The sequence below is a fragment of the Hyperoodon ampullatus genome, assembly GCF_949752795.1.
Source record: "Hyperoodon ampullatus genome assembly, chromosome: 13".
NCBI lineage: Eukaryota > Metazoa > Chordata > Mammalia > Artiodactyla > Ziphiidae > Hyperoodon > Hyperoodon ampullatus.
The window spans coordinates 58,205,826-58,230,390 of NC_136926.1; the positions used below are offsets into that span (position 1 = coordinate 58,205,826).

The 24,565-nt window shown below is 35.3% G+C and overlaps 1 protein-coding gene and 1 pseudogene across 2 annotated transcripts in view; both read left to right on the forward strand.

Annotated features, from left to right (window-relative positions):
• The window catches only part of PIK3C3 (phosphatidylinositol 3-kinase catalytic subunit type 3), a 144,652-nt gene that overhangs the window by 66,975 nt on the left and 53,112 nt on the right, over window positions 1-24,565 (forward strand). The window contains exons 10-15 of the mRNA XM_079717252.1: window positions 481-666; window positions 8,608-8,762; window positions 10,354-10,444; window positions 14,153-14,220; window positions 20,141-20,246; window positions 21,734-21,850. Of these exons, the coding sequence (XP_079573378.1) occupies window positions 481-666; window positions 8,608-8,762; window positions 10,354-10,444; window positions 14,153-14,220; window positions 20,141-20,246; window positions 21,734-21,850 (723 nt within the window). The remainder of the gene's footprint in view (window positions 1-480; window positions 667-8,607; window positions 8,763-10,353; window positions 10,445-14,152; window positions 14,221-20,140; window positions 20,247-21,733; window positions 21,851-24,565) is intronic.
• Window positions 12,224-13,054, forward strand: LOC307061893 (integrin beta-1-binding protein 1-like; annotated as a pseudogene). The gene is made up of 2 exons: window positions 12,224-12,263; window positions 12,407-13,054. The product of its transcript is annotated as an integrin beta-1-binding protein 1-like (transcript).

Genomic DNA, 24,565 nt, shown 5'->3' on the forward strand with positions numbered 1-24,565 from the left:
AAACCATTGACTCTGGGAGGTGTTCAGGAGTGGGGTTCTGCCCTTCTTGACTTTGGACTCTCATTCACTGGCTGCAATCTCTTATGTCTCACGTGCCGATGTTGTAAAATGAAGGTTTTCTCTAAGGTATCTCAGAGTTCGTGAGACATGCATCAACTATTTCCCTATCTTGAGGTCTGCAGTGTTTTAAAATAACAAAAGCAAAATGAAGAAAAGCTGAAGAAAATTTAAAAATTCATAGTGGTTTGACCTGAAAAAAACATAGTTACAAGGAACATGATCTTTTTTTTCCTCGTTCTGCAGTGTTTTTCTAGGATTGTGTGTATGCTAAACACTAAACAAAGTGTTTATGTAAGGAGTCAGTCGTTGACTTTGTGACTCTGCCATCAAGTCCAAGTTGAGCTCTGTCTAGTCACCCTTGACCCTTCCTATCCCAGAATAAGCTGTTGTTTCTAATTCTTAAACCTTTTCTGATTTTAGGCTTTGACGAAGTTCTTGAAATGTGTTAATTGGGATCTACCCCAGGAGGCCAAACAGGCATTGGAACTTCTGGGAAAATGGAAGCCAATGGATGTAGAGGATTCCTTGGAGCTGTTGTCCTCTCATTACACCAATCCAACAGTGAGGCGTTATGCTGTTGCCCGGTTACGGCAGGCAGATGATGAGGTACATTGTTATTCATTACTCCTCTTCAGCTGGGTGCATTTTAAACTAGAGCCTGATTATGGACTGTGTGTGTGTGTGTGTGTATGTGTTTGTGTGTGAGAGAGAGAGAGAGAGGGAAATTTTTAGAAGGGAACTGGATATACTATGTGTGTTTGCAGAAGCAAAATTAAAATATTCCTCCAAGGACTCCTCTGAAATGAAAATTTACTTCCTGATCTGTTACGTGATAGGACAGTCTCTCCCAGGACATTTACCTGGCAGTAGAGCTTGTATTGCTCTGTCTGGAAAAAGGAATTCTAGTGAAAAATGGTTTAATGCAGTACCAGCTAGGGAATAATTCAGATCCCCTCTATCAGTCAGTCTACAACAAGCCATGTTTAATTGTAGCCTTGAAAAGCGCTTGGGGCCTTTAAAGCATAGAGGTGCATGGTCATCGTATTCTCTTTCAAACCCCTCCTTTAAACTTTGAGCTACTGACAATTATGTGTATATGTAGATTTTCTGAAGGTGGTTTTGAATCCTCTGGAAAGGAAAGACTACAAACATTATGGTGGCTATTTATATACATATAAGGTCACGAGGGAAGGTAGAAAACTCTGTGTTGACCCAAAGCATTGCTGGATTTTGAATTTTAGTAATTCCTAATAAGGTAGATGAATTCACTAATTTTTTTACTTATTAATTTTTATAGAGGGAATGTGTTCTCAAACATAACCTAATAGTTTATTATGCTCGCCTGCAAGGCTTATGGAATACAGGATGACTCTTCTCAAGCCTCAATATATATAGGAGTTCCGATCATTATTTTGAATTCGTAGTGGTATCTGAATTTCAAGAGGCAAAATGCAGCATTTATTAAGGTTGATAGTTATATATGTATTTAATTACAATAAAATTTAAACACTGAAGTAAGTAGTATAGTGAATGCTCATACATAATTTACCCATCTTCAGCAGCTGCCAACTCATAGACAATTTGTTTCATCTCTAACACCAATTATTCTCTCCTCCCCATTCCCTATCCTCCTCTAGATTATTTTGAGGTCTCAGATATTGTATAATTTTATTGGAATAGGATGTTTTTCACTCTCCTATCAAAGAGCAATTCCTAGCATTGTGATTCAGCATATTATCTTCTCCGTTACTGTTTTTACTATATCACAAGTAAAAAAATTATTACAACAATATTTATTTAAAATAGTGAAATGTTTGTTTAGAAATTTCACTTTAGTCATTAAGTCTTTATCTGTGTTTGACATGAGTCAAACAGAAAGGCCTCTGGGCTATAGTTAAGATAGTCCCTCTCAACATGGGTTCAGACTTTAAATAGAAATATTGTAAATCATTGTTTTTGATTGCCTGACTTTGTTGCCTTACAAGCTTAGAGGCTAAGCATTTGATTGTCTCTGGAGTTAACAGTATTCATGCAAGTACTGAACTATTTCTAGACCATTTTATAATTTTTGTTATGACGTAAAGAATAATGATAGAAATATTGCATGCATCCTAAACTGCAAAATATGGTTGTTAGTTTTGGGGTGTTTTTTGAGGTTTATATATACTCAGCTTAAAAAAAAAAGTCTTTTAATTCAGTTTCTACTGACTCTTCAGATGTATATTAAGATTTGAATTTTGTCTTTTTTCTATGTACCTATATGTCTTTGGGAACATGTATTGTTCTCACCTCGGTTTCCCATCCAAAAAATAGTGATAACAGCTGCTTATGTCACTTGACAGTTATGAAGGAAAAATTATATGGGGCAGAATTTTGAAAATTGTACTCATACAGTTATGCTGAAGGATTGTAAATTTATATTATGTCAATTTCATACTAAAATCATTCATGTTGTACCTTTCATTTCTAATAGGTTTAAAATTTCTCCTTGCTTTTGCTTTGTCTGTGGAATAGTGTAATATTTATAGTTTTATAAACTTCAAATGATTTTTGGTATTTCAGAGGATAATATAACCATATATTGGGTTGGTCAAGAAGTTCCTTTGGTTTTTAAGTAAAAGACACATTTTTCATTTTCACCAAGAACTTTATTGAACAGCGTATTCACCATTTTGTTCCACTACCATCTGGCATTTTTCAGGCAACTTCATAATTCCATCTTCCCAAAACTTTATCTTTTTGAGCAAAAAACTGTTCTAGATGCCTTTTACAGTCTTCCAGGGAATTGAAATTTTTTCCATTAAGAGAATTTTATAAAGAATGAAATAAATGGAAATCCAAAGATGCAATGTCTGGTGAATACAGCAGATAAATCAGAACTTCCCAGCTATAACAGTTTTTGACTGGTCATCAAAGAAACATGCGGTCTTGCGTTATCCTGATGGAAGATTATGCGTTTTCTGTTGACTAATTCCAGACGCCTTTCGTTGAGTGCTGCTTTCAGTTGGTCTAATTAGGAGCAGTACTTGTTGGAATTGATCGTTTGGTTTTCCGGAAGGAGCTCATCATAGAGGACTCTCTTCCAATCCCACCATATACACAACATCACCTCTTTGGATGAAGATCAGTCAGCCTTTGGTGTGGTTGGTGGTGGTTCATTTCACTTGCCCCACGATCTCTTCCATTCCACATTATTGTACAGTATCCACTTCTCATTGCCCGTCACAATTTGTTTCAAAAACAGAACGTTTTTGTTACGTTTAAGTAGAGAATTGCATGTGGAAATACAGTCAAGAAGGTTTTTTTTGCTTAACTTATGTGGAACCCAAGCAACAAAGTGATTAATATAACCAAGCTGGTGCAAATGATTTTCAACACTTGATTTGGATATTTTGAGTATGTCAGCTATCTCCTTCATGGTATTATGTTGATTGTTCTCAGTTAATGTCTCGATTTGATTGCTGTCAAATTCAACTAGTCTATCCGACCATGGAGCATTGTCCAATGAGAAATCTCCAGCATGAAACTTCGCAAACCACTTTTGACACGTTTGATCCGTCATAGCACCTTCTCCATTCACTGCACAAATCCTTTTTTGCATTTCAGTTGCGTTTTTACCTTTCTTGAAATAATAAAGCATAATATGACGAAAATGTTGCTTTTTTCTTCCATCCTCAATATTAAATGGCTACACAAAACTCACCAATTTTGATGTTTTTTTTAAAATACACACTTGATACGACAGCTGTCACAATATGATCTAACAAAATTGTTTTGAATGAAGTTAAAGACAACTAAGTGCTACTTACGGAAAAAAAACGAGTGAACCTTTTGGCCAACCCATAATAATATATAATATAATCATATAATCATAGCATCAAAGATACGTCAAAGGTCACTTTGTCTAAATATCCACATCTTGGATGACCAAAAATCTTGAATGAAAAATACTGTGTTTTATATTTGGACAGTCTGATTTTTTCAATATACTGTAATCCCTCCAGTAGCCAGTCCTGCCAGGCCTTTATATGTGCTACTTCATCGTCCTAGTGGAGTCTTCCTGCTGTTCGTCCTTCAAGCTGTAGCACAGACCTCAACATCTCTGAGAAACCTCTCTTAACCATTCCAAGAAGCAGATGGCATTTTTCTTTGTTTCTTTCCTGATCCCACAGCATTTGGTGTGTTCCTTTACTATATGATATTATCATCTTTTTTTTTCTGATTCGCTTTGCTTTTAAATTGTAAACGAAATAGTAACATAGAAAGTAATATTCCTTTAACAACTCCACTTCTCCAACTGTTTTTTATCCCTAGAAAGGTAGCCACTCATATATTTTCATATATTCTCTATGCAAAGTACAAGCATATGTATGCATGTACGGTATATATTTACACCTCTTTAAAAATTAAGAAAAATAGGAATATCCTATACATATTATTAAAAACTTGCCTTATTAATTAAACAGTATAGTCTTGGACATTTTCTCATCTTCAACACATATATTTGGTGTCCATAAAGTCTGGAAACATAAGCAAATGAATATCAAGGCAAATGATGTCAAAGGCACATTTAATCTGTAGGAAAGCACTGTGTTTTTAGACTTTATGGATACCTGTAGATGTACCTTATTCCTTTCAAACAGCAGCATAATATTTTACTGCAAATTTATTTTATAATTTATTTAACCAGTCAGCTTCTTCTGGTAGGCAGTTGTTTTATTTCTAATCTTTTGCTGTAACTATTTTAGTGAATAGACTTTTGAATATATGTTTTTCCATATTCTTGAATAAGTAGCTTGCATTGGAATTATTGTCACAATATATATATGCCTTTTACATATGCTTTTTTCTGATAATCCTTTATGAACCTTCTGTTTTTGTGCTTGTATCATACTTTTAAAAAATTGCAGTTGCTTCATAATAACTTTAAACATATGATTGGATAAAACCCCTCTTTCTTTTTTTCTTAAACAATTTTCTTTATAATTTTTGTATATTTATTCTAAATTTAGAACAATTTTGTCATTTTCTTAAAACTACACCAGAATCTTAAGTGGAATTACATTAAATTTATATATTATATTAGGGAAGATTAACATCTTTATGTTATTAAATCTTCCCTCCTGGAGATACATGATTATTTAAGTCACAATTTTATAAAAATTTTTTCACATTTAAAAAAATTATATTTATTCTCTGACAATTGTTACTATTATGAACTATCTCACCCCTTTTATCTCTTATTTCTGTTTGTTGGTTAAATGTAAAACTTTTTATTTTAATATTTATGTTTTATCTAGTTTCTTTAGTGATGTTTCTTTATAGTTCTATTCAGTGTTAGGTGGGTCCCTGTAATTTGTAGGTATAGCATCATGCTATCTGAAAAACATTGATATTTAATATATACTGTGCATGAAATAGATGCTGAATTCCTAATGTTAAACTCACCATACATTTGTGAAATAAATATTAATCAGTCTTTTAATTTCTATTTGATTTGTTTAATGTTCTGTTTCAGAATTTTTAAAAGCCATATTTATTACTATTGTGTGGCTCAAAAGAAGAGAGATTCCCCATTAGAATTTGAGGAAGAAGTGGCATTTGAGATAGACAATGAAGGACGAGAATTTTCAGAGTTGGACATGAGTTTACATGAGCAATATGAGCCAAAGGCAAAGAGATTGAAAAGTACAGGAACAATAGAAAATATTTCGCCTTAACAGAAGTGTGGGATATATGTAGCTGTCTGGGAAGCAGGTCGGAACCCATGTATCTAACTGTAACTGTCTAACTGTAAATGTCTATATGAAGAGTTACGCTTAATTCAATAAGAAATGGGAGTGATTTTGACAGGGAACGTTGCATTTATATTCTGAAGCATTAGAATTAACTTGTTCTTGAGAAGAATGGTGATTGCTATCTAGATAGTATTTCATAGCTCTTGGGAAATTTTTACTGAATTGCCTGAGATAGAAATATGATTTTTTGTTTGTTTGTTTTGTTTTACTTGTATGCTTATGTCCTTCATGCTTGGAGGAATTTTATATTTTCCAAGATGTGCCTGTTTAATGAGCAAACAGACTTTGCACTTACTACTGAAGTTAATTCATTTTCATACAAATGAAGGAAAGTGTAGTTTGAATACAGAATACCAGATGACTAACATAATCAGATTGTGATGAATGACTTAAAAAGAGGAGTTTTCTTCCAAATTTCTCCTTCCTGGGGAATTTAATAACAATGCAGCATTTTTGATTTCATGCAGTAAGTCTTTTCTATACTTGGGAAAACACCCTAGGTGATACATTCAGCAACATTTCCAAAGCATGCAAGGCTAGCAGTGAAACTGAATTACTTATACCTCCTAAGAAGGATACTTGATTAATCTATTTTCTGTTATGTAATTTTGTTTCTTAAAATAAGCATATAAGCATACCTAGCTGTTAGATACCATAAATCTCAAATAAAATAATAGAAAATCAAACATTTATTGATCCAATTAAAAATTGTTTTTAGAAACAGAACACTATAGAGATGCTTTGGTAGTCATTTGATTTCCCTGGCCACTGATACTGATATATTTGAGTAAGAATTAATAAGCCAGTTAACGTTTCATTTAGCTTTTTGAGAAAATATGGTATTTAATGGTAAAATCATGTATATTGCTTTTCGTAATTAAAAGAAACAACTGTCAATATAAGAAAAAATTATGAAAATAATATATTTTGGTTTAAGTAAGGGAAAATATGTTTTTGGGAAGTAGTCTGTCCTCATGGAATTTGTAAAATAGTAGAAATGACGAAGAGTAAATAAACAAGTAATTACAAATGCCATAGTTGTTATAGACATGAAAGGAAAGAGTGGTCCATGAAATATTTACAAGGGATTTAACCTGGTTTCTGGGCTTAAGGAAAGGTGACTAAAATTGAACTGATAGTCACAAAGTCTCAAATTATCTAATTATGAGTTTTGAGTGCCTGAGTGGCAATTGGAACTGGAAGACAGTAGATGCTTTAAATTTTTTTTTGAGTTTTGTGAGTTTCTTCAATTTGTAATTATTTTTTGTTTTGTTTTTTTAAATTTGTTAATTTATTTATTTTTGGCTATGTTGGGTCTTCGTTGCTGCGCACAGGCTTTCTTTAGTTGCGGTGAGCAGGGGCTACTCTTCGTTGCAGTGTGCAGGCAGCACGGGCTCTAGGCACAGCAGGCTTCAGTAGTTGTGGCACGTGGGCTCAGTTGTTGTGACTCACGGGCTCTAAAGCTCAGGCTCAGTATTTGTGGTGCACGGGCTTAGTTGCTCCACGGCATGTGGGATCTTCCCAGGCCAGGGCTCGAACCCGTGTCCCCTGCATTGGCAGGCAGATTCTTAACCACTGCACCACCAGGGAACCCTATAATTATTTTTAAAAGCAAAATTTTTGGAGTTTTCTTAGTAGTCATTGGGAAGGGCTAAGAACTACATTTATAGAGTAAGATAGGAAATATTTCCATTCTGAAGATTAAACCTAGAGTCTTTTTACGTTAAGGGAAAACTCAGAAAGGTAAAAACTACTTTGTTGATACTTTTTTAGTCCAAATTATCTCGATTGTCAGTAGAAGTATGAGAAATTTAGGTTTAGAAATTTGTTTTCTTCAAGCCATTATTGGTAGTTAGCAGGAAAGTAAACATTTCCTTTAAACAAGAGTGTTAAAATGCCTGTTTCATTGTATTTTCCATTTAAGAAGCAACCCAAATTCTCTAAACTCTGAACTCTTTAAACTCCAAATTCTCTTTAAAAAAAAAAAAAAAGTAATATTTAAAAAAATCCCAACCAGAAAAGATTATGAAACAGAAACTTGGAAAACTTGAAAATTTGGAGTTTCTTATGTAATCTTAGACCTAAAATGCCGTTATCTGATCTATTGCTGAAAAAAGGAAGCTTTGTTAATTTCTCAGTTTTATATGAACCATCTCAATCTTTTTTCTTTGTTTTCATTTTTGCCTTGATTTTGAGATACTATTTTTTTTTAATTTTTTATTTTACATTTGAGCATATTTGATTAACAATGTTGTGTTAGTTTCAGGTGTACAGCAAAGTGATTCAGTTATACATATACATGTATCTTTTCTTTTTCAAGTTCTTTTCCCATTTAGGTTATTACAGAATATTGAGCAGAGTTCCCTGAGCTATACAGTGGGTTCTTGTTGGTTATCTATTTTAAATATTGCAGTGTGTACATGTCAGTGGGATACCATTTTAAACAAGACATTTACTGGTCACTCACTCTGTACCAGGCACTATTCTGTGACTTTTTTCTATTAATTGATTTAATCCTCACAACTCAATCTCTAAGGTTTACATGATTATGGCCATTTTAAAGGTGAGGACCCAGTGAGGCACCAAGAGGTTAAGAAGCCTAGTGATCTGCCCAAAGTAACACAGCTGATAAATGGTAGATAAAAGTAAATTGTTAGCTTGATATTTAGGAATAATTAGACGTAACTTGTCTATAATCATATTGCATTTTTTCTAATATTAGCTTATTTTTTGTTTGTTTGTTTTCCAGGATTTGTTGATGTACCTGTTACAGCTGGTCCAAGCTCTCAAATATGAAAATTTTGATGACATAAAGAATGGATTAGAACCCACCAAGAAGGATAGTCAGGGTTCAGTGTCAGAGAGTGTGTCGAATTCTGGAATAAATTCTGCAGAAATAGATAGGTACGGATATCCAGGGAGGAATTATTTTCAAATCTGATAGTTTTCCACCTTTTCAAATTGTCTTCTTTTCTTTTTCCCCCAGATGTACCGAACCCTAAGTTGGAAGTTTTACCAGTGAATATGGCATGTGCACTCACAGAACACAAACCACTATATTATAGGGCAGTGTTTTGCAAGCTATAGAGTCAGAATTCTTAGTTTACTCTGCCACTTACTAGCTGTGTAAACTTGTGTAAATTAAATATTCTCTGTGTAGCCCCAGTTTCTCATCTTAAAAATGGGGATATAGCAATAGTAACCTTTAAGGATTGTTGAAAGATTAAATGAGTTAATACATAAAGCATTTAGAAAAGTGTCTGACACATGGTGCTTGGTGTCAGATATTATTGCTATTCTTGCAAAAAAAAAAATGAAAGACGTGGCAAGTTAGTGGACTCAAATATTTTATTGTAAAGTTGTATTTTTTATTGACTGTTTTTCACCTCTTCAGTAGTTAAAACAACCTGTTAGTTGAATTGAAAGTCAGCTATTAACAGTAATAACAATTAAGAACTCCCACCTCTGTAGCAGGCACCAAGAGATGGTCCACATATATTAAACCTGTTATTAGTAATCCTCTGAGGTAGGTATTCATATACCTAATTTAGATATGAAGGACTTAAGGAGAAGTTAAGTAAATTGCCCAAAGTTTTTTATTTTGCAAATTAGGTAGAGTTGACTCCATAGCCCTTGTTCTTTCTACTTTGCCATTTTGCTTTTCATAAAATCTTAAAATTTGAGATAAATAGGAACATTTGGGTAAGAAATCTGAGGCTAAGGGATACAAAGTTGTTTTGTGAAGGTCATGAGATTTGTCAATGACAGAAGGAGGTCTAGAATTCAGATTATCTGAATTAGTACAATTATTTCGATTATCACGTGAGTTCAAGGTTATATTTCTGAATTTTTCTTAATGATAATGCTGTTTTTATCTTCTGTTTTTCATTTGCAGGAGAACTGAGAAACAGGAAGAAAACATTTTTTCTTACATAGGCTGCTTTGTGTTTTTCTGTTTTTATGAGAAGAGACCCTACATTTTCTTCCACTGTACATTGGAGGCCTTCAGTCTCTAGTGATGCTTATTTAACTTCATGTTACTTATGCCCCCTAGAACATTTTATTGGAAGTCTATTTAAAATTTCATGATAGGTTGTAAGCTATAACCCAGTATTTCCCAAATTATGGTCTGCTGGTCACTAATATGTATGTTTTCTAAAAAGGTTAAAAAAGGTAGGGGTTGTTTTGTGGTCAAATATGTTTGGAAGATACTGGCTAAAAGTAAAATGTACTTTTTAAAAAAAACTATAGTATTTATCAGAAACTTTAATACATGCAAACTTGCACATACATCTCAAAGAGGCTATTACCCATATTCTTTGACTATGCAGCCTCTTTTTCCAGAACATAATGTTACTCTAGTGCTGCACAGAACACACTTTAGGAAGTAGTGCTTTAACCAGACACAGTTGAGGTGAACTGTGCTAAAAATGTCTATCTTCTCTTACAGAAAGAATATTTTACATATCAGTGATATCTCCTATTATTTTTTCAGCTCCCAAATTATAACCAGCCCTCTTCCTCCAGTGTCGTCCCCTCCTCCTGCATCTAAAACAAAAGAAAGTTCAGATGGTGAAAATCTGGAAGTGAGTACAAAGCTTTTCAGGTTTCCTATAGGAGAGATCCTACAAGATAAACATTTAATGTTGGTCTTGAAAATATTGATTTTGATTAATAAACTAAACATTACAACTTTATTAAATAGCCTGGTTTATGATGCATGTTTATAACTTTTCCTCCCAGCAAAAAGTGCCATCTTCAGTTCAAGGCATTTTATTGGTGCTTTGGACATATAAATGGATTCAAATGCAGTGTGAAAATAAACTGGGCTTAAATATTTTTTTAAGGAAACTCAGAATATTTATTGTTAACACATTTATGAACATTACTGTAATTGTTGGTGTTTGTGATTACATTGTAGAAATGTATGACTTTGATACTAGGGGAAATACACTAAGCTGCTGTTTTTAGCTTATACAGAAAAATTAAGTTCTTTTAGCTAAGCAGGGTAATTTTTGAGGTACAACAGGTCTTTTTGGCTAGTGCTACTCTGAAAATTATATTTGGGAGTGCATTTGCAGAAGTTGATCTAGTATGTATTGTTGATTTTTCTCCCTAAGACTTCTAATTTGAGAAGAATCTTTCACACCCCTGATGTTGAAAATAAATAATACATGCTTGATATTAGAAAGAAGTTTGATTGTTTTTTTAAATGTATATATTATTGCTTTTAGTAAAATTTTAGGAGTTAATGTTGATAACTGAGTGACGTTTGTTTTCAGTATTAACTGTTAACCAGAGTTTGCTTGTCTGCCTACCTCTTGATGTATTAGAAAATACTGAAAAAAGGAATTTTAAATTACAGGATCATAGAATCCTTAGGGGAGCCCTTTGAAGAACCATTCACCTCCAGTTTAATTATTTTGCCCTTTCAAAACTAAGGGACTGATTTATTGATTCAGTAATCAGTTCATTCACACGTTTTTTTTGTTTGTTTGCTTTTTTTTTGCGGTACGCGGGCCTCTCACTGTTGTGGCCTCTCCCGTCGCGGAGCACAGGCTCCGGACGCGCAGGCTCAGTGGCCATGGCTCACGGGCCCAGCCGCTCCGCGGCATGTGGGATCTTCCTGGGTCGGGGCACGAACCCGTGTCCCCTGCATTGGCAGGTGGACTCTCAACCACTGTGCCACCAGGGAAGCCCGAAAAACTAACTTTTTTCATGGTTTGGATGATACCATACATCCCTTGTTTTCTCCTTCACCTCTCTGTCTGTTCCTTCTTGGTTTCCTTTGTCAGCACTTTCTCTGCTGCTTGACACTTTATTGTTCCTCAGGGTCCTCTTCTTTTCTCAATTTATCCTCTTGCTCTAGGCTGTAGTGATAAACTGAAATTTATATTTCTAGCACATTTCTCTCATCTAAGTTTTAGATTCATATATCCAAATATGATCTCTATTGTATATCTGACAGGCATTTCAAACTTGATATTTCAAAATACATCTCTCTCCCCCACACACTCTTGCGTGTTTCTCACTTGGAATTTCCATCTGTGATGTAACAAATCAACCCGTTTGCTAAATCCATAAATTTGGGAGTTACTGTCAATTCTTTTTTTCCTTCCTACTTCCTCTGCATCAGCAAGTTCTATTAATTGTATTTCCAAAATATTTAAATAATCTGTTACTTCACTCTATCTCCACTCTCACCGTTTACTTTTCTAGACTACTGTAATAGCATCCTGACTGATCTCAGGTCTGTACTATTCAGAGCAAATAGAGTCATTTTCAGAAAATATAAATCAGATCATCTCACTCTCCTGCTTTAGATCTTTTGTTGAGTAGCGATTGATTTGAAAATAAAATCCAGAATGGGGGTGGCTGCCGCGGCTCTGGCTGCCCTGGCAATGGGTGTCTGACCCTGATCGCAGGTGGGGGTGAGGTACCTTGTTTTTCTGACAAGAATTGACCATGTCGGATTGAAAGGAAGCTATCTGTGCAGACTGCTGTCTGTGAAACCTTTGAAGATGATAAAATAGTGTTCGATTCTGTAGGGGGCGCCTCTGGATCAAGCTATGGTGGAAGATGTTCTGGAAAGACAAAAATCTGGAAAGACAAAAAGCGACAGAGCAGTAGCAGCTCCCAGAATAGTGAAATCAGTACTAAGAGCAAGTCCGTAGATTCCAACTTTGGAGGGCTTTCTTGATCCAGTACTGTGGCAAGCCTTGATATTGATTACACCCAGAGCTCAGTACAAAGCAACAGTCATTCAGATACCTGTGCAGAATTTCAAATAAAGTATGTTGGTGCCATTGAGAAACTGAAACTCTCTGAGGGGAAAAGTCTTGAAGGGCGACTAGACCTGATAAATTATATAGATGTCACCCAGCAAGATGGAAAGTTGTCTTTTGTTCCTCTGGAGGAAGAATTTAATATGGTTGTTTCTAAGTATGCTATAAAAGTATCCACATCAGATCAGTATGACGTTTTGCATAGGCACACTATATTTTATCATCTGGATGGTCTGTTAGGATGATGGTCTGGGGGCAGGAAAAAGCTTATTGGCTCTGAAGACCACAGTTGCCAGCAACGAAGAATACAGCCTGTGGGTTTACCAGTGCAGCAGCCTGGAACAAGCACAGGCAATCTGCAGAGTTTTATCCACTGCGTTTGACTCTGTGTTGTCATCTGAGAAACCTTGAATTCTGCAATAAGGGAAAGTAGACTTCATGTGCAAGTTCAGCTGTTTTCTCAATAGTTCTGTTTTCATTCTGCAGTGTTGAACTATTATAGGAATATGAGCAATCCTTTGCTCTAGATTTTCTGAAGAAAATGCAGTGTATAAAATAGCAATCATTTGTTTTTCTGTTAAAATGTGTCTTTTTTTTTTTTTTAAAGAAAGGGACTTCCCTGGTGGTCCAGTGGTAAAGAATCCACCTTCCAGTGCAGGGGATGCGGGTTCCATCCCTGGTCAGGGAACTAAGATCCCACATGCCGCGGGGCAACTAAGCCTGGGCACCACAACTACTGAGCTCACGCACCTCAACTAGAGAGCCTGTGTGATGCAAACTACAGAGCCCATGCGCTCTGGAACCCACTCACCACAACTACAGAGCCCATACACCCTGGAGCCTGCGTGCCACAACTAGAGAAGAGAAAACCCGCATGCCACAACTAGAGAGAAGCCCGCACGCTGCAGTGAAGAGCCCCTGCACCACAACAAAAGATCCTGCATGCCTCAGCGAAGATCCCACGTGCCGCAACTAAGACCCAATGCAGCGAAAAACATAAAATAAAATAAAATCCATACTCAGTCGTGTGACCTTAAAGGTCTTCACAATTTGGCTTTTACCTACCTTTTCAGCCTCCTTTACTTTACTGTTCACTGTATCTCAGCTACATTGAGCCTTTTAAAAGTTCCTTGAACAGTTATGTTCAGGGCCTTTGTACATATTGTCATTTTGGTCTTGCCTAAATACTACATCCTCATTGCTGCCTTCTGACCTCCCAATCTAAACTATTTCTGTGACTTCCTTTAATGCTTCTCTCCTCCACCAAATGTTAAGCTTCCAGTAGGACAAGGAACTCTGCAAACCATGGCGTCCTTAGCCTCTCACATATCACCTGGTTTAGAATAAATACCGGATGGTGGGATGGAAGGATAGATGGATGCATGAAAATCTGATCTGTGACATAGATATGTAGATGAAAACCGATAGGCAAATGTAGACTCTCTTATATCCCCCTTGTTAATAGCAGATGGTAATATAATATGTATACATTTCTTTTAATTCTTTCAGCAAGATCTATGTACCTTCTTGATATCAAGAGCCTGCAAAAACTCAACACTGGCTAATTATTTATACTGGTATGTGAAATAATTTTTTGTTTATTTTCTCATCACTGTTCAAGACTGTTTTTTTCCCATACTGTAAACAAAAAGGCAGTTTAAAATAAAGTATGAGCAATCATCAAAAGCCTATACAGTATTTATATCTAGCTGTATTTATTTACAGCTGTGCTAATGGAAATGCTTATTAGCACCACAGTTTCTCTTCCTTTCACTAACTTTCCAGGATCAAGATAAAACTGGGTAAGATAATCGTTTTTTTCAGTTTGATGTCTGCTTGCCTTTTATGCTATTTAAGTAGTGTAAGTATGATACTTCACTGTACTTCAGGAGTATGTATTTTCACATTATTTACTAAAACACTGGAATCATGCATGGACAGAAAATTAGAATTTGAAGTTACTTATACATGAGGAAACTGAGGCAGAGGCATGATGTAGCTGAACTTGGTAAAACCTGGACTAGGATTAGATCGTTTATCTCACATTTTGCCATTTACAGAGTATTTTCAGTGACCTTTTCTCGTTTGTTCTGTGAAGTTAAATAGGGCAAGTATAAGTATCTATTTTACATGAGAGCAGGTTTCCTGAGTGAGTTACGTGAAAGAAAGAGAGGAACTGAGGCAAAGAAAAGCTAACTGATTTATTGAGACACAATTAATGTGAAGCATGGCTCCCTTTATCTGTCATAGAATTCTAAAGTGTAAAGAACAAGTAGCTTAAGCCACAATGAGAAATATTTTGGTTCAATCAAAGAAAGCACTAGGATTAAACACTAGACAAAAGAGCCTTATCTAGTTTTATAGCGGAAACAAAGGGCAGAGCCAGTTGGGTAAGCTCTACCTGAAGCTTTCTGTACATTTGAGAGAACATTTTTTTAAACTTCCTGACAAACTTGATACTTTTTTTAACTGTAGAAATGATCTCTGATCTAATCTTACTGCTCAGTTTACTGCGGTTAACTTAAACAGTACAAATTAATAGCTGTTCATTCTGAAAGGTAATTGTTTTTGAAGAATAGTGAGGTGTTTTGCTTTCTGTGTTTTAGACTGAGTTGGAGAACTGTCCTGTAGGTCAAATCATTAACTTCATTTTCCCACTCTCCAAACATAATCTTATCTGGATACTGTCCTTGTAGCCAATAAATAGATAAGTAAATCAAAGGCTCTTTAATAAACGTGGGTGTTCATTACTTACATAACAAATATTTCTTTAGTTTCAGCCTTCTCGGTTCTCTTCTCATTGAAGAAAAACTGCTTTCAACAATCTTAACTAAATCACTAATTTTTCCCCCGCTTTGGGACCTGTAATTTTATTTTTCCTGTTGGCCTTAGTAGTGGGAGGAAAAATAGTTCCTTGCTTTTACTTTAGAATTTAATATAATATTCATAAACCACGTTTCCCTCACCATAACTTTCAGTATGTCCTTGAAAATACATCCACAAAATGTTTTGGCTAGTTGTTAATCACCATTTTTACTTTGAAAATTTTGCTTAGAAATCATTGTATTACCAGATAGGTACTATTTCCTTTTAATGTAACCTCTTGCTTCCTAATGTTCTCCATATTCTAATCTGAATTCTTAAGTGTATGTCTATTCACTGGTGTTATGGAAAAATATTTCCTCATAAAAATCTGAGTAAATAATTCAATGGAAATTTTAAAAAAATGTGGGGCACAGTGCCAAGGTTTGAGTAAATACTTTTAAGCTTCTTAGGTATTTAAAATTAAGGTTTTATATATTTTAAAAATCATTTACTAAGAATTCCTTTATAGATATTTTTATTTCCTTGTGATATTCATGGAAAGTTTACTCTGGCTCAGAATTTATAGTCTAGAGTAATCACTATTATAAGAGCTATATGTATGTATACTGATTACGTGGTGTTTAAAATTATGTATTCTTTGGACTTGAGTATAGACCAGATTTCATTGTAATATTTGAAATTAGTTGCGATAGGATCTTTGATATCTTATTTCAAGTAGGAAGAGTTTTCAAACCATTCTGAAAGCAGCTGAACAGTAGGAAACCTATTAGATGAGCAGTTTCCAATGAGGCAACAGTTTCTGTTCAGAAAGAGCACTTTGTTTTCTCCATAGATAATAAACAAAGTACAGCCCTAGCTCCCAGTCTTATAAGCATTCCATCAAACTTAGATTTGATTTGTGTTTTCCCACTGTGTCTCTGATTCACTGATGCAATAGCATGTGCTATGTCTATTCATTCTCTGAGGAGTAATTGTTTTTCCCATATTTATAGTCTGCATATTACATATTCAGAAACACTCATGGGGAAGAAAAAGCTATTGATGTGGACTTCTGACTTTAGTACACACCACTTTTGTGATTGTAGGGTGAAAATATGGGAAATAATTTCAAATAATTGACTTAAAATAATCATTCTATTCCTTTGAACCTGGACAGAATAGTATAAAAATATTAATCACATGTAACAATTTATATGCCTCTCAGTCTAAGCTTACTCTATTATAACAAATGTATTAAAATATAAATTTTAATTGATTGTGCTATTTCCTTTTGAACATTTTGAATTTCCTTGTTCATTTGTTCCCTTTCCATTGATTTAAACAGGATTCCTGCTATAGTTGAATCCTTAGAGGCCTACAGTAGTACAGACAATCCTTTTAAAATGAATAGTGTCAACATTTTAAACCTCAGAGGGGAGTTATAGTCTCTAGTCTGTAAAGTGTTGGGCATCAGGATCTATAAACTGTTGCAGTTTTTTTTATTTTTATAGCTATTCCAGTATGTTGAAATTGAAAGTAAACTTTGGCTGCCTTGACATGTTTTTCTATAACTTTTAAGACCTTTCAAGGTAATAAAGGTTATTTACCTCACAAAATGAAATTGCCAGGAAACAGGTAGCCCACTGATGTCATCATACAATGGGTACCCACGCAATTTTGTCTGCATTTCTACTTGAAGATGACAGATTTCAAGGAAGCACCTGAGAGTGCTTTGTAGAGTCTCCTTACTGCTGTGAACAGAGAATTCAGAAGTGACTCAAATCTAGGTCTTCTAGTCTTGATCTAAATTTGTCCTTCATTTTGGAGATGACACTCATTTTTATTTTAGATGAACTTTTCCTTTGCATAAGAACTTTGGCTTGAATGATTTTGAGAGGTGTTTGATATGTGACCTTTATCACGTAGCTGCAGCCATTGTGTTTACTTGGCAGTCAAGGGGACCTGAACAAAGCAGTGGAGCCTGTATATTGTGGTCATCTGTATTACTCCTTTAGAAAGGAGTTGCCATGTAAACACAGGAAAACACAATGAATATACTAAGGTGATGGGAATAGTCAAGGACTTTAAAGGGTTAGAGAGTATGGACTGGGTTTGAATCTGTATTGACAGTTTCAAGATTGAAAAGTGCTTTCTTGAATTTTTGGTTTAGAACTCTCATTGGGAACATAAGGTAGATATAGTGTCAGGGTTTAGTTCCTCATACCACTTTACAGAAAATTCTACTATTAGGTTATACAACTCTGAGGACTTCCAGATCACCTGGGAAGTCAGTGGGAGAAGGCTCTTAACTTTTATCAACCTTTAAAACATTTCTTTGTGTAAGACTATATTGTGTATGTCAAGGGCTACTAAAGATTTTTAAGATATGGAATCTGGCATCGGTTTCTTTATAACCTCTGAAAGGAGCTAGGAGTAAATGTGTGAAACAGTGACGAGCAAGGTAACATTATCAGCACAAGTTGTATGAGAGGCTGTGCCTGTTTTAGGAAGGCAGAGGAGAAAGAAGTTGTTAGGGTTTGCAAAGACTTCCTGGAAGAGACGGAGTGTCACCTGTATTTGAAGGGTGGGTAGAATAAGGAAAGGGGGAGGTGGGAAGGTGTTTCTGGACAGTACCGCAACATGAGCGAAAGCACAAAGTGGGGGTGGTGGGGAGTCGAGCTGATTGGAGTGTGAATGCATGAATTGGAGATGGTGGAAGTTTGAACCAGAAGCTTATGGCCACAGAAACTGTTTTAAAATAGTAGAAAAGCGGGAACCATTGATGTTTTTGTTAATATAGGTGGGACATGATGAAGGTAGTTTAAAGAAGAAAAATTTGGATGATCGTATTGATCAATAAGGGGTTTGTTTTTAGAGTTAGAGAAGCTAGGTAAGAGGTATCTGCTGGTTGATTCCAGACAGGGCTTGCTAGTAGTACAGCACAACTACGGAAAAAATCAACAGGGCCTAGTGACTAACTGAATATAGGTGTTTGAAGTGAGGGACTGTGACCTAGGTTTGGCTCTAGATGCACAGACCACAAATTAAACACAAAGTGCCACTTATAGTTTTAGGTAGAGCCTGTGTTCTCTGGTTTGGTTACAACCTCACGTGATTCAAACTGTAGCCCAAATGCCTGAAATATTGATAATGCCTTCAACTGAGATAGAAAAATAACTCATTTAGTGTGATAACTTCAGTTTTACACATCTTCAGTTAAAAATGACAAGCAGTGTCTTGAAAAGGGGACCTGCTGCTTGAAAATTAGGGTAGTTGAATATAAAAGCAGATCACCTAATGACATGCAAAGTTAGGCCTTAGATGTGGGAAAAGGGATATATATTCATATTTGAGAATTATCAACATTGAGATACTTGTTAAATCCATGAGATTGGGGTCATTCATTCAACAATAATATATTGAGTATTATGAACCAGGCATGGAAGTGCTGAGGGTATCAAGATGGACAGGTAAGCTCTCTGTTCTCATGAAGTTTACCTTCTAGATGGTTAACTATTTTCTTTGCAGAAATAGTATAAAGGAAAATAGTAAGCCCTGTGATTTGAGATTTGTTAAATACTGTCAGTTAAGGAAGTTGAAAAGTTTCATGTGGTTTTTAAAGGTCAAACTGTGAGAGTAAGCTTAGTAGAAAGAATTCTAGCCAAGGACCCCAGAGTCCAGGGTTCTGATTTCAGCTCTTCAGTCAACTAATCGTGCCACCGTGGACAAGATACAGCCACCTCTAAGTTTCGCTATTGAAAAAATAAGCAAGTTTGAAACTGCACATCATTATCCACTGAAATCAATTTTAAGGCTCACAGTCTAGCATTTGTTATTTAAAGAAAAGTGAAATAGAACAGAGTAACAAATATTAACATATTGTTCATAGAATATTGCTTTGTGAAATTTTTTTCAGTTTTATGCATCTGTGTGCACACGTAGGCTGTGTGTAACGAGTTGTGATCTAAAATGTATTTGTTAGTATGGCTTGTTCCAATCAGAACAGTTGGAAACACTGGATTAGACAACCTCTAAAATCTAATCCAGGTCATTATTTATATGATTATATGAATTATATAAGCAGTTTAGGTTTAAGACTATATTTATATTTAAAATTTTTTAATTCTTTAAAACTACAATTTTATGATGGAAAAATTGAAGATTATATATGGAATTTTGAGAAATGGGGAAATTGGATATGAAAGGAAAAATTAAGATTTTAATATATCTTTCAGAGGTATGTTAATGAGAAAAGCTTCAGTGTTGTTGGTTTTTTCCCCAGAATAAGAGAGCCTTATGTAATACCAAAAGTATTACATATATTTTGAAAATATTTTTGTTCATGAGTTACTTGGTATATTTGTGAGCTTATATAATTTCTGAAGATGTTAATGCTCTGTGTACCTCATAAAGCATTAGGAGAAAATGCTCATTTTGATGCCAAAATTTTTAGAAAATCTAGGATATTGTATACATTAAGGCATTCTGTTATTAATTTACCTTTATAGAAGGTTATATATGTTGTTCCTGAATTTTCAGCTTTAAAAGGAGTGATGATAAAATGTGTTTCATTACTCCCATTAATTATTTTTGCAAATGTGAATTGATCTGTTTTAATGGAAAGGCATAAGTGTTTACAAAATGATTCTGAGTTTCATTTCACATTTACATGAATGACTTAACATTTTTAAGGTATGTGATAGTGGAATGTGAAGATCAAGATACTCAGCAGAGAGATCCAAAGACCCATGAGATGTACTTGAATGTAATGAGACGGTTCAGCCAAGCATTGTTGAAGGTAACCATTTAATGTAGGGGTTGGCAGACATGGTGCATGGGACATATCTGGCCTATTGCCTGTTTTGGTATGCCCTATGAGCTAAGGATTTTTATTTTTAAATAGTTGGAAAAAATCACAAGAGGAATAATACTTTGTGACACATGAAAATTATGTGAAATTCACATTTCAGTGTTCATAAGTAAAATTTTATTGGGACATAGTCATGCTCATTTGTTTTCATATTGTTTGTGGTCAGTTTTGTACTCCAGTAGGAGATAAATATCTGGTATGGAATCTCTATAGTCAACAAGACCTAAAGTAGTTAATCCTTGGCCCTTTATAGTAAGTTTGTTGACCCCTGATTTAATAAAATAAACCTATACCTGGAACAAAAAAACCCCAAAGCTTTGCTTTTTTATTTCACTCTCTGTTTTCTATTTTTATTTTTAAGACTAGGTTTATTTATATAAATCTGGTAATGATCATATTACAGATACTTTCTATATAACTTATATTTTTGCTTTTATAGTTTCTAGAGGTATGTAAGCCATTTTTCGCCTGGTATTCTTGTGATTGTTAAGGCAGTGTCACAGTTCAGCCAGCAGAAGGTGCAGGGCAAGGAAAAGAAAACTGTCACGACATTAACTGTGATTTGCTGTAGAAATGTAATATTTTACGTCAGAGCATCTTTTTCTGCTGTTTCATGTTTCATTTAAATTTTCCTAAAAACTTAAGTCACATCTTATTGAACTCTTTGAGACTAAACTTTTGTACAGTTCTCAGAGGCCAGAGATTCTCTATCTCTAACTGACCAGCAGATAAGCAGTTGGTCCTCTCGTAATCTCAGTTCTGTCACTTATAACCTCTGTCATCCTGTGAGGAAATTTCACTCTCTTTGAGCATAAATTTCCATCTCTGAAATAAGGATGACAATTGCCAAGCTGCCTTTATCAATGTAATTGGAGAGATTAAATGAGAAAATGTTATTTTATAATATTTTATGAACTGAGAATTACTACATGAGACTTTATAGCATTTAGTTTTTATGGCTTCTGTTTTACTAAGCAAGCATATCATATTGCTCTTTGAGAACTTTTTTTTAAAGTATGTATTTATTTCCTTGAGGACAGTATTGTTTCTGCTGTATGCCCAGCACATTTTTGAAGAAATTATGGGCTTCCAGATATTTATTGAACTGGTGAGTGAATACATTTTGGGTGAATGAATTCTATCTTGTCACATGGTTGCGTGTGGGGAAAAAAGTGCAATTTTTGATAGACCAGTATTCGCTGAAGATTCAGTTAATTTTCAATTGTGGAAGAGTTGGTAGTGTTTAACTAAGATAACAGGTTTATCATTATCTCTGAATAAAGATAATATTTTTCAATACTACTTTGTGTTGAAGTTTGTGGCTATTAAAAGAAGAAAGGTCACCCATGCTATTGAAGAAACCCTAATCATTATGCTACATAGAATTAATTTTTCTTTCCTTTGAATCCCTTCAGGGTGATAAGTCTGTCAGAGTTATGCGTTCTTTGCTGGCTGCACAGCAGACCTTTGTAGATCGGCTGGTGCACCTAATGAAGGCAGTTCAGCGTGAAAGTGGAAATCGTAAGAAAAAGGTAAACCTTTGGGCTTTGCTTCCTGTTTATGACTAATAATGTCTTGGTATCATAAAATACTGAGTTTGGGTACTGTCTCTTTGGTTGATATATTTTATGAAATTCTTATCATGCAATTACGGCCATACCTCAGAGATATTGCAGGTTCTGTTCCAGACCACTGCAGTACAGCAAATATCACCATAAAGTGAGTCACACGAGTTTTTTGGTTTCCCAGTGCATATAAAAGTTAGGTCTACACTATACTGTATAGTATAGACTATACTGTAGTCTGTTAAGTGTGCAATGGCATTATGCCTAAAGAAAGCAATGTATATACTTTAATTAAAAATATTGCTAAAAAATGCTAGCCATCATCTGAGCCTTCAGAGAATCATAATCTTTTTGCTGATGGAAGGCCTTGCCTTGATGATGTGGCTGCTAACTGATCAGGGTGGTGGTTGCTAAAGGTTGGAGTGGCTGGGGCAATTTTGTAGAATAAGACAGCAATGAAGATAATTAATCTTTGCCACGTCAGTTGACTCTTCCTTTCACTAACAATTTGTTTTCACTGTAGCATGCAGCGCTCATTGGCAGCATTTTTACCCATAGTAGAACTACTTTCAAAATTGGAGTTAGTTCTCTCAAACTCTGCCACTGCTTTATCAACAAACTTTATGGAATATTCTAAATCCTCTGTCATTTCACCAATATTCATAGCATCTTCACCAGAAGTAGATTCCATCTCAAGAAACTACTTTCCTTTGCTATCCCTGAGAAGCAGCTTCTCATCTGTTAGTTTCATCATGAGTTTGCAGCAATTCAGTCACATTTTCAGGCTCCCCTTCTAAGTCTAGCTGTCTTGCTAGTTACTTCTTCCACAGAATTCTTGAACCTCCCAAAGTCATCCTAAGAGTTGGAATCAACTTCTTCCAAACTCATGTTAATGTTGACATTTTGACCTCTTCCTATGAATCACAGTTATTCTTGATGGCATCTAGAATGGTGAATCCTTTCCAGAACATCACCAATTTACTTTGCTCCATCAGAGGAATCACCAACACTCACAGCCTTATGATAGTATTTTTTAAGTACTGAGACTTGAAAGTCAAAATTAGACTTTGATCCATGGGCTGCAGAATGGATATTATGTTAGCAGGCATAAAAAACATTAACTCACTGTACATCTTCACCAGAACTCTTGAGTGACCAGGTGCATTGTCAATGAGCAGTCATATTTTGAAAGGAATCTTTTTTTTTCTGACCAGTAGATCTCAACAGTGGGCTTAAAATACTCAGTAAACCATATTGTAAACAGATGTGATGTCATCCAGGCTTTGTTCTTCATTTATAGAGCAGGCAGTTGATTTAGCATAATCCTTAAGGGCCTTAGGATTTTTGGAATGGTAAATAAACGCTGGCTTAAACTTCAAGTTGCCAGCTGCATTAGCTCCTGACCAGAGAGTCAGCCTGTCCTTTGAAGCCTTGAAGCAAGGCATTGACTTCTCCTCTCTAGCTGTGAAAGTCCTAGATGGCATCTTCTTCCAATATAAGGCTGTGTCATCTACCGCTTTTATTAATTATCTTAGCTAGATCTTCTGGATAACTTGCTGCAGCTTCTACGTCAGCACTTGCTGCTTCACCTTGCACTTTGATGCTATAGAGATGGCTTCTTTCCTTAAACCTCATGAACCAAGCTCTGCTAGCTTCAGACTTTTCTTCTGCAGCTTTCTCACCTCTTTCAGCCTTCATAGAATTGAAGAGAGTTAGGGCTTGCTCTGGATTAGGCTTTGGCATAAGGGAATGTTGTGGCCGGTTTGATCTTCTATCCAGACCACTAAAACTGTCTCCGGATCAGCAATAAAGCTGTTTTGCTTTCTTATCATCCATGTGTTCATAGTAGTTTAATTTCCTTCAAGACTGTTTCCTTTGCATTCACAATTTGGCTGTTTGGCATAAGAGGCCTAGCTTTTGGCCTGTCTAGGCTTTCAACATGCCTTCCTCACTAGCTTAGTTATTTCTAGGTTTTGATTTAAAGTGAGAGATGTGTGACTCTTCCTTTCACTTAAACACATAAAAGCCATTGTAGAGTTGTAAATTGTCCTAATTTCAACACTGTGTCTCAGGGAATAGGGGAAGAAGAGAGAGGGAGAACAGCTGGTCAATGGGGCAGTCAAAATGCACGTAACGTTTTATCGATTAGGTTCTCTGTTTTATATGGGCTTGGTTCATGATGCCCCAATTCAATTACAACAGTAACATCAAAGATCAGTGATCACAGATCATCATAACAAGTATAATAATAGAAAGTTTGAAATATTGTGAAAATTACCAAAATGTGATGTAGAGACACAAGGTGAGCAAGTGCTGTTGGAAAATTGGCACCGATAGTCTTGCTTGACACAGGGTTGCCATAGACCTTCAGTTTGTAAACAGTGCAATCAATATCTGCATAGTGCACTAAAGTGAAGTGCAATTAAATGAAGTAGGCCTGTTATAGTAATAGGAGTGGTTAGAAGTACAGATTATGTGTGGGACCCTATTTTATGAGTTTATATACGTTGATTTTATCCACACAACAACCCTATAAGTTAGGTACTATTATTATCCCAATTGTAAGGAAAATTAGGTAGTAGGAGGTTAAGTAATTTGCCAGATGTCCTCAGTTAGTAAGTGTTGAAGTTAGGATTTGTACCCAGACATTCTGAGTCCATATTTTTATCTACAGTGTTTTTC